Here is a 14532-nt window from a genome sequence, read left to right as displayed (position 1 = left end):
TTATCAACTGAAATCCCTTAAATCACTTGAAGTAATTTGCTTGAGCCCGCCTGTGGTCCAAGATGAGCAGTGTTTATACTGATGGGTACTATCAGGGCCGGACTGGGACCGAAATTCAGCCCCGGCCCACCACGGGGGGGGGAGTCCGTTTTGTCAACGGGGGGGGGGGGGGGGGGGTTTCACTGTTTCAGACCAGTCCTGCACATGAACTCTGCAGCCGCACTGAGGCCCCTGCTGGAAAGCATCCCAGCCCAAACATTAACGTAACTAATAATGGCCGCGCGACCCGGAAATGACCGTAATAATCCTAAAACGGGGGCGAAAATATTTTAAGACCTGGAAAGCCTATATGTTGTTATACCTTTAAAACCCGGAAAGCAGAAAACTTAGGTTAGGATTTAGAAGGCGTTTTTAAACCCAGCCTCGGGTCTAAATGGATTAACCACTACTGGTTGACAAGTGGTCAAACCGGGACCACAGGATATAAATGTCAACCTGGAGGACTTGCGCAGGAGACCTCGGTTCAAATCTGGGGTAGGACATGAAAGGGATTTTAAGGATTTTTAAGTACTTGTCTGCCTCACATGTGAGGCCTGACACATCACATTTTTCACTCGAAAATTTGAAAAACATTTTCTTCTAGAGACACAGTCTACATTAAACGCCTTCTAAATCCTGACCTGAAAAACTTCAAATATTTATTAAAAAATTACAACAAATGTATGTTGCTATATACTGTACATAGCAACAAGAACCCCAAAAGGGGTTCCCGTCCTGAAAGGTATAGTTACAAATAGGGGTTCCCGCCCAAAATGGGCTAACCAAATTAACCCTGGTGTCTGTACTTTGGACATTTCATCATGGGTGATCATTTTCAAAAATGTTCAAAAATAGATCTATAAGCTCACAACGCATCACACCATGGGCCGTTGTGAGCTTGTAGATCAACTATGTCCCCTATTTGTCTAACTGGTTAATTTGCCCAAGATTAAAACCACTCACCGCTGGCAAAGAGGCAAGTTAAATTTATAGCCCCAGATATAATTTGTTACTTGGGTTATTAAATATTATGACCACCCACACGAAAACCGAGAACGCAAAAGAAGCAGGTGACAGCAGCATCATCGGGGATATTAAAAGCTAATTTAAATTTAATTGCATAACAATTTTTTTACCCAGTTGAAAAGATGTCAGTTTTATCAAGCAACACTTTGTCAAAGGGGTTCATCACAGATTTCTTGTTAAATTATCTCCATAACACCTGCGGGAGGTTATATTCTGGTATCCCCCTTTACACCTGCACTTGGTAAATATCAACCGCTATTATTAGGCAGTAGGTTAAAATTAGTAATTTAATATTGTTGCTGTCGGACAGAAAACTTGTATCTCCATTTTTCAACTTTTTCTCGCCCCCATAAATGAATGCCATAGCTGCTAGGACACAACACTTTTGTACGACTAAGCTGCTAGGGCCTAGCAGCTTAGTCGTACAAGAGTGTTGCGTAAAAGTCGCGAAAAATGCAGATTTAAAAGCTTGTAGATCGGCTTTTTCCCCTGCTATTTTTGGAGGAGAAATAAGTTAAGACAAGTGAAAGTGGTTAAGTGACTGTGAGTTTCATAAATATTTCACCAATGAAAAGTATTAACAGGAGCTTGTGTGACTAAATAATAACTACGTTGGATTTATTGGAAAACTGCTTATTTTTTCCATTTCCTGAAAAGTAACGCTTTTGGACATGCAAGGTCTCCACCTGACAGCGACGAAATGTAAAAATGTCCTATAATTTACCTTATTCATGTAAGGTTTCTTAAAAAGATTAATTTAATCAAATTCATTTAGTTGAATCTTTTCGGTATATTATACCTGTTTTCTCTATATTTTACATAATGTATTTTTCATCTGGCAGAATCTTGAACTTTTCAGCTCTGGTAATGATTATGTAATGTAATATAAAGTTTACTTACTTCTCCAGTGCAGTCATGACCAGGGGAGGAAGTACCAGGATTGGCATGGGTAGGACCACCCTGGTCAGGGCTGTCTCTGAAAGTGCCTATCATGAAAACATAATGAAAAACACAAGTTTATTGAAGGCTGTCAACAAGTATGCTGCATCCCACACTGTTTTAAATGAATGGATTACATTTAGTGCATAGATAAGTTAAAACCACATGACAAGTTAACCAAGTATATAGGGTTAACCTAAATACTTGACGATCAGGGTCCCCCAAGGGTCTATCCTTTGCTACCTCCTTTTTTCCCTCTGGATCCAATCACTTCACCGATCTACAATCTCATAACTTGTTGCAATGCGACGAATGTTCGCCTATTTTTGCTGACTGTTCACCTATATGACATGCCCAGAATGAGGAGGCAATGTTCAATGTTCTTCTCTAAGTGCTTAATACCTAAACAACTCTCTGTACTTAGTTGCACGAGAAATGTTTTTGTCCTTTTTGTTTAATAAAACCAAAAGTCTGCACTGAATAGACACACTTATTTACTCAGGCTTTTGGCAATTAATTTGTTTATTTTGTGTACTGTAAAGCGTCCTTGGGTTTCAGAAAGGCGCTATATAAATTCAAGTTATTATTATTATTATTATTATTAAAAGCCACCATGGTTCATCCGGCTTTCTATGCGAACACAATTGGCCCGTGTTTGGGGGAGGGAAGCCGGGCGGGGAGGGTGATATTGGTCATTGGTCAATAAAAATAGAAAGCATGACTTATACACAAAAAATGTCTTTATATAAGAGGTGAAGTAAATTCCCTAGCGTTCATTCATATTTAAAATCGTATTTACATACTGCCCTAAACAACGGTAATAATAATAATAATAATACATTTTATTTGTATTGCACTTTACATTTGAAACAAACCTCAAAGTGCTACAGTACATAATAAAACAAATAAAGAAAACCATTTGCAAGAGAATCAAAAAAATCGAAAAGTCTAAAACAGGATTAAAACATGTTTAAAACAAGTTTAAAAAGGAGAGACAGGGTTATAAAACCGGCTTAAAACGCTAACCAAATGCTTTGTTAAAATGGTAGGTTTTTAGTGCTCTCTTAAATGTGTTCACAGTTTGAGGAGCTCTGAGATGGTCTGGGAGTGAGTTCCACAGCCGGGGGTACTACGCTACACAACGGTGTCATGCGAAATTAGCTAAACTAACAAATCTACAAACTCACAAGGTGTTGCATCTCAATGTGCTGTGAGCTTTTAAATCTTACATTGTAGGGGAAAAAACATGCTATAATTTGAAGATTTTCATCTATAATGACATGACCAAAATGGGGACAACAGGTTGTAAGTGGTTAAAGACACAATGTTTCACAACAGACAATACTCTATCATCATAATTATCAACAATTCATGTGTTCATCACATTGCCTGTAATAGACTCAGTGCATATGAGTAGTACCAGGTTTCCAGAAGGTGGCATACACATTTCAGTTTCCCATAGCTTTGTTTGATTAGCTCGGCAGCAGATTTGAACCAGAAACACATATGACACCTTCATATGTGGAAAACTGATCCGGAACAGGAAACGGGTATATGCCACCTTCGGGAAACTCAAGACAACAGTTATACACAGAAAATGTTAGAGCTAAAGTCAGATTTTTACTTAGTTGCTTGCTGGTGTCGTGCACCAAATATTGCCGATCTACAAGCTCACATGTTGTGCTGCAACGTGTTGAGCTTGTAGATTGGGTATTTCCGGTGTGCAACACCCGTGCGCAACCAAGTATAATGGGCACTTAAGCAGCCTTACATGTCTGGCAGCCACTTTGGAGGTTCCCACCACATTTCCGTTGTCGTCGAGCACACTGATGCCTTCTGACAGCTCAGAGTGCCTCATAAGGACCACGTTGCAGACATTGGCAGTGGCTGTGTAGAAGAGAAGATGATTTAGAAAATAAGCACTTCATTAGCAAGCTGTATTTTAGGTCTCGAGATAATTTGACATTTTGGGAAAATATTTGACATTTTTCAGGGACGTTCAGGTTGAAAGTGGATAATAACTGCAGTGAGAGTGGGTGAAAACATGCAGAGAGGCCTCTGGCAGGATCCCATCCAGGTCAGGTGGGAGCACGTGTGGTTCCAGATACAGGAATCTTCACCATTAGACGTTCTACAGCATAGTGCTCAGCTATATTTTGTCAAACGACCATTTTCCACGCCAAAAATGATGAGAATGATTTGAACTGAATATAGCGTTTTTGATAACGTACAATTTGGTATAAATTAGCCTTAGAGTTTATTATCTGGCTTTTATGCCTGCCTGAGTTTCACTTTTGAGATAGTAAAGTCTTAAACTTAAACCTGAAGTGGATTTGGAGTACAACATGTCAATGTGCAATATGCAGCAGAGCCTAAAATCACCTCAAATCAGTTTGCCCACCTTTGCATTCGGAGAACAGAGTCTGACCCCATTTAAGCTGATGGATATGGATATTAAAATAATCAGATATTCTGTAATCTATACAGTATATTAAACTATTAAGTGAAACTATTATTTAGTCATATAGTGAAAGTGATAGTAATTATAGTAGCAGTATTACGTTACCACAATTACCACTTCTATTATTGTGAAAACACCGTTTTTGGCGGTTGTTTATTTTATGGTGAACATTGGCATAAGATGCTGACCTATAACAGCACCTTCCACAAAACAGCTGTGGGACTAGTAATTTAACAGTTTAACACCACTCTCCTCCTGTGCATGTGTGACTCTGACTGTGAGCCACAGCCCCCACAAACAGGCAATCTAGTCAAGGTTAAAGCAGTGGTGTTGTCACCCTGTGATGTATTCACAAAATGAACACAAATGTATATGTTAATATAGATAGACCTGTCTCCTTGACTCTAATAGGAATAAGAAAAAACTCATTTTAGAGAGTTTAGCGTTAGTGCCACGGGCCTTTTTAATTTAAGACAACAGCGTTTCAGACTTATCTTTACTGAGGGCCTGAAGGCCTGTCGGCCCGCAGCGTGAGTGGAATTCAATTGACTGAGCAAATAGCTCTTTTTACCTACAAGGGATTTTTTTTCATCCCAGACCAATTAATAAAGGGACAGATATGAGGGGATTCTGGCAGGGAGAAATACAAACTAAGAGCAAACGGATCAAATAAGGAGGAAAAAAAGATTGCAATTAAAACAAATGAAGGCATCTAAGTCAACTCTACATGATTAATACAATTTAATTGATTATTGTGTGTCTGCAAAGCTAAATGGCAATATGTGGGTGCACGTTTATAATTATTGTCAATAATTACATTAATATGCATTCTAATTGTCATCTAATAAATGAAAGTACACTAATGGAAATGCAGACAAAGCGTTTAAAATGGTCTTCTCGCCGCATTACACCACAAATATCACACGTAAATGAGAAAATGTTTGTTCAAAAAGACAAATTAAAAAATAATTATCCCTGTGTATTTCTGGAGGTATAGCCTCAATGCTCCAGTTAAGGTCTTCGTCACAATCTAAATGAATGACAGACAGCCGCTTGATTAGGTTATTACAAATAAATCTACCCCCTTAAGTAAGCAGTCACATCAAACAGGGGGGTTGGAACATTTTAAACGGCACTTTTTACTTGCTCTCTTCAATTAGCCATTTTAATTACCTTTGATGCGAGACCCGTACCGGAAAACAACAAGCACAACCACAACAACAATGAACAAACAGAAATCAGGTAAATGAGGCCCTGACATAGAGGCCACTTTAGGAGTAATTATCCAATTTGTTTGCGGTAGCACAGTACTAACGAGGAGCCAATTACCAGGCAAAGAGCGGGTCTGCAGAAACCTGTTGATTTAATTAAAGATACCGCCAGGGTAAGGGAGGGGCGGGAGGGAGGAGGGTGCTTTGGGTTGTGGGGGTGAGGCGGGGGGCAGGCAAAACAATTTAATTACAAGCCAGCAGCCCCCGGGGCACTCTGGGACACACAGTCCAATACCCTAGGGTGTGACTATGTGTTTGGGGTGCTGAGTTTGTGTTTGTGTGTGTGTGTGTGTGTGTGTGTGTGTGTGTGTGTGTGTGTGTGTGTGTGTGTGTGTGTGTGTGTGTGTGTGTGTGTGTGTGTGTGTGTGGAGAGATTGGTGGGGTGACATTAGAAAAAGTGGGGGCCTTGTGGCAACGTATGTCTGACATAACAGACCCTCTCTGCTAGCCTGATTTATACTTGGACGTGCACCAGTGTCGCACACCAAAAATAGCAGATCTACAAGAGCTTGTAGATCTGCTTATTTTGCTAGTTATTTTTGCTGCGTGACACTGGTGCGCAAGTGATAAAGAATCAAGCCTATCCCTCCTGAGATAGAGGGGACAATTGGTTATGTAGAAAAACATGTGAGAATGTGCTGCAAAATTTCACGGAAATTGCATGCTGTGTTTATGATTTGAGGCACTTAGTTGAAAACGGAGCACTCCTGCAAACTTTGTAGGCCATTCTTAGCCAATCAGGATGGAATATGAAAAATCTAAAAGACCAGTTTCGTTTAATGACTATAGAGATACCGTGTACCGATTTGCGTGATGTTTGGATAAAATCTGTAGAAGTAGTGTCAACAAATGTGTTTTGCAAAAAGCAGTCTCCTGGTGGCGCTATAACAGGCCCATGTGAAAACTTTGGGGCAGAGGTTCTGAACGGGCATCCAGGGAGTGTGTGTGCACAGTTTCGCTGCGATCAAGCCAACAGTGGCGGAGATTAGCTGTCCACAGACGGAGGGGGCGACGGACACAGACACACGGAAAGACGGACGGACGGACAGGGTGCAAAACATAGTCTCGGTGGAGACAACAACACAGAAACAACAGAAATGTGAAAATACATAGGCCCAGGCCTAAATGACGTGTATTTAAGTGTTCAGGCATTTCTTCAACACACGTACCTACTGCTGGAAAGGGAATAAACCTCTGTACCAACAGTCTGGTGGCTGGACTGAAGCGGTTAGCTTTCTGGATCAACACGTTCAGCCCTACCTGCAAAAGTTACCACACACACACACACACACACACACACACACACACCAAGACAAAGACAAAAATACACGCATGAAACCCCCATTGTTTCAGACTATCTTAGAAAAACACTGGAAAAAGTTGCACTTAAGGGCTGAAACTTGAAACATCGCAAAACTGCCAACGGCACCTAGTTCTGGGGACTATACCAAGTCAATATGCCCCATTAGATTTGAGCATCCCGTAACTTCCTCCGGATAACAAAGCCTCTTCTCATATAAGACACCACCTCCACCATCACACCACATCACCCTTTTGCCCTCTAGCTCTCCCGGGCCAGGCAGGGGGTCGTCACCAAGGCATTGGTTTAATTGGAGACGTCCCGCCCCCCCTCCTGACCTGTCGCCCAACCCCACTGCCCCCCAACTCCGGAAACCTTGGCGGTTCTCCATGCCTGCTGCTGTTGTCAGGGCCTGAGGGCAAGCGGGCGGATGGGACACCCAGCAGGAAAACTAATTGGCTCAGTTTGAGTCCCTGTGTCTATACCGAGAGGTGTGTCAGGTAGGTGTGTGCATGTGTGTGTGTGTGTGTGTATGTGTGTGTGAGAGAGAGAGAGAGAGAGAGAGAGAGAGAGAGAGAGAGAGAGAGAGAGAGAGAGAGAGAGAGAGAGAGAGAGAGAGAGAGAGTGTGTGCAAAGAGTTTGTGTATCTGGTATTGTGTGTTTGCATTTATGTCTGAGTGAGTGTCTGTGAACATGCAGGTTATAGCCAGGGCCCTTAAGTCCATTTTTATGTTACAATCGTTCACTTTGTGATACAAGCGCCAAATTTTCCACAAAGTTTCTTCTGGACCTACTTTTTCACAAAAGCCCGTTAGCCACCCAAAAAAACCCAATGTGGCTGCCATTTTCCAAAATGGCTGCCGGCGAAAGACATGCTATGTAGTTTTTGACCTGGATTGTGATTGGATAATCCAATTTTGATTATTTTGGCATCAGAATATAGTTTTGACTCCCCCCCCACCCCCTCCCCCCGTTAGCCACCCAAAAAAAACAATATGGCTGCCATTTTCCAAAATGGCTGCTGGTGAAAGACATTTTATGTGGTTTTTGACCTGGATTGTGATTGGATTATCCAATTTTGATTATTTTGGCATCAGAATATAGTTTTGACTCCCCCCCGCCCACCCCCCATTAGCCACCCAAAAAAACCCAATATGGCTGACATTTTCCAAAATGGCTGCTGGTGAAAGACATTTTATGTGGTTTTTGACCTGGATTGTGATTGGATTATCCAATTTTGATTACTTTGGCATCATAATATAGTTTTGACTCCCCCCCCGCCCCCTCCCCCATTAGCCACACAAAAATATATATATATGACTGCCATTTTCCAAAATGGCTGCCGGCGAAAGACATTTTATGTGTTTTTTGACCTGGATTGTGATTGGATAATCCAAATGTTTTCTGAGGGTGTTGGCCTACTGTAAAAAGGTTGCGCAGAATGCGCACCACTGAGCTAAGGGACTAACGGGACACAGGTGGAGAAATAAAACTAATCACAAGGTAACGAGACAAGACAGGAAACGTTACGACAAAATAAAACAAACACAACAGTAAAGTAAAAAGTAACAGGACAAACTAACACATTACAAAACAGTACTGTACTGTTATTGTACAGCACTGTACTTTACTCTACTGTACTGTTCTGTTATTGTACAACATAGTACTGTACTGTACTGTACTGTACTGTATTGCTATTGTACAGCACAGTACTGTACTGTTCTGTACTGTATTGTTATTGAACAGCACTGTACTGTACTGTATTGTTGTTGGTTACCAGTTCACGATTTAGTGAAGAATCTAGGCCCTGAAAAATCCATTGGCATCCTTTTCTTTCACGCTTTCACTGGATGTGAGGTTGTGTCAGCCTTTCGTGGGAAAAGGCAAAAAGACAGAAACCCGGTAGGTGTGGCCTGAAGTGTCTCATGTCTTCCAGAAGCTCAGTCAATACCCACCAGTAACAGTGCATGACAAGAACAGCCCTTGTGATGGGGTTGATGATGCAATATTTGACCTGTTTGCATGGAAGCAGAGGTCCTATGATGCCATTCCACCTACAAGGGCATCTCTTGCACATCATGTGAAGCATGCCACTTATCAAGTTGCCCGTGTCTGAAGCCAGGCAACTGTATGTCAAATGCATACAGAGAGCCCTGCAGCTGGGGATGGCGAGCATAGGATGACATTTGGCAAGTAAAAACTATATTCTGATGCCAAAATAATCAAAATTGGATTATCCAATCACAACCCAGGTCAAAAACCACATAGCATGTCTTTCGCCGGCAGCCATTTTGGAAAATGGCAGCCATATTGTTTTTTTTTGGGTGGCTAACGGGCTTTTGTGAAAAAGTAGGTCCAGAAGAAACTTTGTGGAAAATTTGACGCTTGTATCACAAAGTGAACGATCGGGTCACTAACAGCCCTGGCTATTAGGCCATTATGACACAATGACGCTTTTCAACTGAAAGGTACAACTTGACTCTACTCGTTTGTGGAACCAGTTTGCCATGGCAGATAGTACACCGTCAATTTCAGTGTTTGTCATTGCGACGTCCAAACCTCTGCGTAGTTCCAAAAGAACAACGGCACCTATACAGTCCAACAACAAAACATTTCTTGTCACACTTTAGGCCAGAAATATGCCATGCATTTGCTCAATATTGATTCATTTAACATTTACAATGGCTAGTTTAAAAGTTTGTTAAACAGTATTCAGGAGCTTCCTTGCAATAATGACGCTAGTGACGATACTGGAAAACTGACCAATCAGTTTTCACGTCACCTTATGGTATCGCCTCAGCTTGCTCTGAACCTTGATGGAGGTGATACAAAAAAAAAGTACCAGGTACTATCCACAATTTTTGCCCGATGGAAAACCAAAAAAGGCGAGTAGAGTGCTGTTGAGTTGAGCCCGGTACCACGCAGCGGTAAAGCGCTGTTAAGTGGCATGTAAGGCAGGTGTCTGTGAGAGTGTCAGGATGTGTGTGCTAGACCAGCAGTTCCCAAAGTGTGATCTTGACGGTGTTCCAGGGGGTCCCCAGTAAAATGAGCTAATATAGCATCAAAATCAGTTTAACCCCATTTTATACCGAAGCTAATCTAAAATAGGATATCTACAAGTCACAACGTGTTGTGAGCTTATAGATGTTACTATAACACAAATCTTCTCTTATGGATCCCTGGCACAACATCCTTTCGGATGGGGGTTCTTGAACTGTCAAGGACCACTGTACTGTACCTCTGTACTTTTCGCAAACTGTTAATAAAGTATTGATTAGATCAATCAATGAGAACCCCTGTGCTAGACCCTTTTGACATAATTTGCTCAGGTTTAAAAGACACATGACAATGATTCACAGATTTAATCTAAATTATATGGTAGACAGGTGTTTCCCATAGGCTGGTGGACCCGTTTTATATGGCTCGCGAGTAAATATCACATTTTATAACCTTTCCTACCAATTTGTTTTGTTCTTTTCTGAATTTTTCAAAAATGTTCAACAATAGTGAAAGTAGCAGATGAAAGGCTTGATTCATATTATACATTTTTGTAAGCTTGGGTCATGGAGAGACACCAAATTTATCATAGGTAGACATTTAATTAATAAACTCATAGCATAAACTCACAGCAATGGAGACTGCACTGGTCACTGCACCCAGGTATCCTTGGAAGAATGTGGAAGCAGGCGCTGGCTTTAGTGGCAAGAAAACGGACATGAGGTTACAAAATTAAAAAGAAACATTAGTACACACTCACAAACCTTTTTGATTATTTATTTGCGCACATCATAGAACAACATGAATGCATTTCAGACTAAAGCCTTCTTCAGTGTGAATAATTGAAAAGGCTACATTTGTCAATACTGACTACTGTTTGTACTGCATGCTTTCAGGTTTGGACCCTTTATAAGACCTGGGAGTTTACTGCACTGTTTCTTTTATTCTGTTACAATATTAACCTAATGTTTGTCGGACTATTGGGACGTCAGAATAATGGGATATCGGAATTATGAGCGGACCCCTTGAAACACGAGTGCACGTGTTGACTGTCATCTAACATTACAATTACAATTACATGGAGTAAGTGATTATATAGGCCAGTGGTTCTCAAGGTCCTTCAGGGAGTTCCAGGGGGTCCCAAGGAACAGTTTAAACACATTCGAAAATAACCCGATCTACAAGGTCACAAAGCATTGCATTGCAACTTGTTGTAAGCTTGTAGAGCTGCTATTTTCAAACAATGTTGACAAATGTTAACAAATCTTCTCTTATGGGGGTCCCTGGCCCCAAATCTTTTCAAATGGGGGTCTGTGGCTAAATACATATCAATTTTGGTGTCCTTGATATGAAAATGTGTGAGAGTCAGTGATATAGGTTACTACAGTTATTTTTCCTCTGTGGGACCAGTAGGTTCTTAGCAGTGGATGCTATACTGTACCTTGGATGCATTCCGGTTGCTGTAATTGACACAAGCATTGTGACTCTGGTTTAACCACTGGTAAAAGAAGGTGAAACAACAGATGCAACAACAGGGTTGTTATTTATAATAAGCACACTGTTGTTAGCAAAGTTGTGTTAAGAACTAGCTGTGCTCAGAACAAAGTCAAGTCATCATTTCACTCCATTCATGAAGCCTTACAGGTACCGTATGTGGACAAAAGATTCAGCACAAATACACCCACAGTGAAATATCATTTTAATTTGCTAATCATATTTTCGGGCAAAAACCTTTATCTCCAAATATCATTATGTTTTTTCGTAAATTAAGGACCCCTTTTATACTTTGTTATATGACAGTATCGCCCAAAAATAGCCTGTCTACAAGCTCACAACTGTAAAAGCTTTTGAAGACTTTCGCCTACAATTAGATGCCAAAAATAGGGACACCAGGTTTAAAGCGGTTAAGTCTGTCTGTAGAATTTATAAATGTTTAACCAATGAAAAGTATTAACAAGAGCTTGTGACTAAATAATAACTACATTTGATCCATTAGAACACAGATTATTTTTTTCCATTTCCAGAAATGTAATGGTTTTTGGACATACAAGGGACAATACAGCATTGAGTCACTACCTGCCAGAAGATAGTGGTCATCAGTGTTTGATTGGGAAGAAGGAGACCAACAACCTAAACACAAAGACAACCTCTTAGTAGCCATAAAGTAGCATGAATGAATTAAAATAGTAAAGGTAACAGAAATAATGATTAACAGTTTCTGGTACATCACACAGGAGAAGATGGAGGAACATTTAGCCTAATGTTCTTTATCTCTGGACACTGTTCCTCATTCTAAACTAACTAACTAAGTAAATAAATAAATAAATCCCCAAGTTTAGGCTAGGTCCAAATTTGGCATTTGGCAAAAATGTTTGTATGCTCCTAGATATCATCCTGTCAACATGATATCTTTCAAGATTTCTTACCACTGGTGTACCAAATGGGATGAAACCTGTAAAAAAAAGAGGGAGTGGTGTAAACAGTGTTAAAATCACAATTTCAAGGGATTTGACCACATTGACATCATGGACACAGTTTTGGGAAAAACTTCAAAACAATGACAGATGAATCCCTTTTCTTTTTGTTGTTGTCTTTTAGTTTTTTGGTGTTTCCATTTCACTCCAACCTTCCTCATCTCCCAACGCATTTTCCTCGTCCATGACTTCTCTTCAGTTCTTTTTCTCTACTCTCTATACAATGCTGCTTCTCTCTATATATTTGTAATTGTATTGTCTTCATTACGTAATTTTTCTCTCTCCATACCTTTATCATTTCTCTCTCTCCATTGTTATTTTTCTCTCCAGCAGTTTAATTCTCTCTTATCTCTCAATTTCTCATAATCTTTCCCCATAATTTCTCTATTTGGCTCTAGCATCTTCCCGTCTCAATCTCTTTTTCTCCATGCCTCATTCCACCTCTTCCCATCATTCCATCTCCTTCTCTTACATTCCTTCGATCTTTTTCCATTTCTCCATTACTCTCCATCTCTTGCTCCCCCGCTCTCCTGTCCATCTCCATGTCTCACTTCATATCTCCCCCTCCCCTCCCTTTGTCCGTGTCCAAGGTTGTCTTTCCTCCCGAGAAGGTGTTGAGAAGAACTCAATCAAAACACTTCGGTTTCACCCGAGGTCCAACCGTACCTCTTGGTCACTGTGGGGGAGCAGTTCTAATCAGCACCCAGCTGCGAGTGACCTTTTCCAGGTTTGAGACACCCTGAAGAGTCCCTGTGGTGCCCTGACAGTCCCCAGGGGTGGATGAGACCACTATGGTGGACCTCATAACAAGCACCCTGAATGTACAGCTCTGCTACTTTTAAGGATCACACAATAAAGTTATAATAAAGAGATAAATATTATATTATATACTTATTGCTAAAATGATGCTCTTAATTATTTTGTTGGATGTTGTGATAATGATTATTAATCACATATATTACTCATTAGGGGTACATCATTGCAAGTCTCCGTGATTTGGGGTTTAAAACACAGTGCACACAGACATAGAACCACCACCACCCCAGTCTTCAAAGGAAGGTGACTGAATATACCTGACATGCGGAAAGGCATGATGATCTTGTCCCCAGTGTCAGGGTGAATGATGGCCTGTGATCAAGTGTGCAATGAATAGAATAGAATAGAATAGAATAGAATAGAATAGAATAGAATAGAATAGAATAGAATACATGAGTACAATCAGTAGAATGAGAATGTTAAGTAAATATTTGCGACATTATTTGAAACGTTCAAATATTGGGTATAAATTTGGTAAATACTGCATAATACTATACTATATTACTATATGCAGTTTTACTTTTAATATAGCCTGTGCATGATGACATTATAATAAATAATTGCTTTATTATACATTTATGTCATTTTGTTGGTTTTAAGGCTTAAATACACTAATTCACAAATGAAATTAGTTCTTTGTTTGTTTTTACATTTAGGGAGTGCCAGATGGGCAGGGCTACCCAGTTAGAGCTAGACCATTTTCAACAATCACAGGAAAATATGTCTAATTCTAGTATACTTCTAGTATAGTAATATACGTCTCGTATACTTCTCTGTGACCGACCACGTACTCGGCACAGAGAAGTAAAAAAACAAAACGCTTATGGCACTCGATGCAAGTTAAAACAAATGCTAAGTTTTGAGCTTTACTCCACCCAAGTCTAGCATATATAACAGATATTCACAGTAGAGACAGAATATCTCTGAGTTACAGATTGACAGGTGAAGGGGGACAGACTGAGATACTGCAATTGAGAATTTCCCCGTTAAGTCATTGCGACATCACTAAGTGATATACGTGCTGACTAAACAGACACATGTTTAGCTCAAGTACAAAGCACGGGTGTCAGTTTCCTGGCCAATTCAGTGACACCTCACCAAGACAAACACGGATAACACCGATAATGATCTCAAGATTTGTTTTTGTTTGTGTGTGTGTGTGTGTGTGTGTGTGTGTGTGTGTGTGTGTGTGTGTGTGTGTGTGTGTGT

At 40.4% G+C, this 14532-nt stretch overlaps 1 protein-coding gene across 3 annotated transcripts in view; it reads right to left on the bottom strand.

The window, feature by feature from the left end:
* Positions 1-14532, bottom strand: part of sfxn5a (sideroflexin 5a) — a 29352-nt gene that overhangs the window by 8903 nt on the left and 5917 nt on the right. For all 3 annotated transcript variants that reach the window (XR_013932167.1, XR_013932168.1, XM_080414793.1), the window contains exons 5-12: positions 13581-13635; positions 12460-12485; positions 12110-12163; positions 11475-11531; positions 10664-10729; positions 6906-6996; positions 3776-3891; positions 1966-2051 (exon numbers count right to left, since the gene is read on the bottom strand). Coding sequence is in view for 1 of the 3 variants with exons in the window: in XM_080414793.1 (XP_080270919.1) it covers positions 1966-2051; positions 3776-3891; positions 6906-6996; positions 10664-10729; positions 11475-11531; positions 12110-12163; positions 12460-12485; positions 13581-13635 (551 nt within the window). In the remaining 2 variants the exon portion in view is untranslated. The remainder of the gene's footprint in view (positions 1-1965; positions 2052-3775; positions 3892-6905; positions 6997-10663; positions 10730-11474; positions 11532-12109; positions 12164-12459; positions 12486-13580; positions 13636-14532) is intronic.

Source organism: Gymnoscopelus braueri, assembly GCF_963280865.1.
Source record: "Gymnoscopelus braueri genome assembly, chromosome: 19".
Taxonomy (NCBI): domain Eukaryota; kingdom Metazoa; phylum Chordata; class Actinopteri; order Myctophiformes; family Myctophidae; genus Gymnoscopelus; species Gymnoscopelus braueri.
The sequence above is the reverse complement of the archived record's forward strand: the minus strand, read 5'-3'. Positions and strand labels throughout refer to the sequence as shown.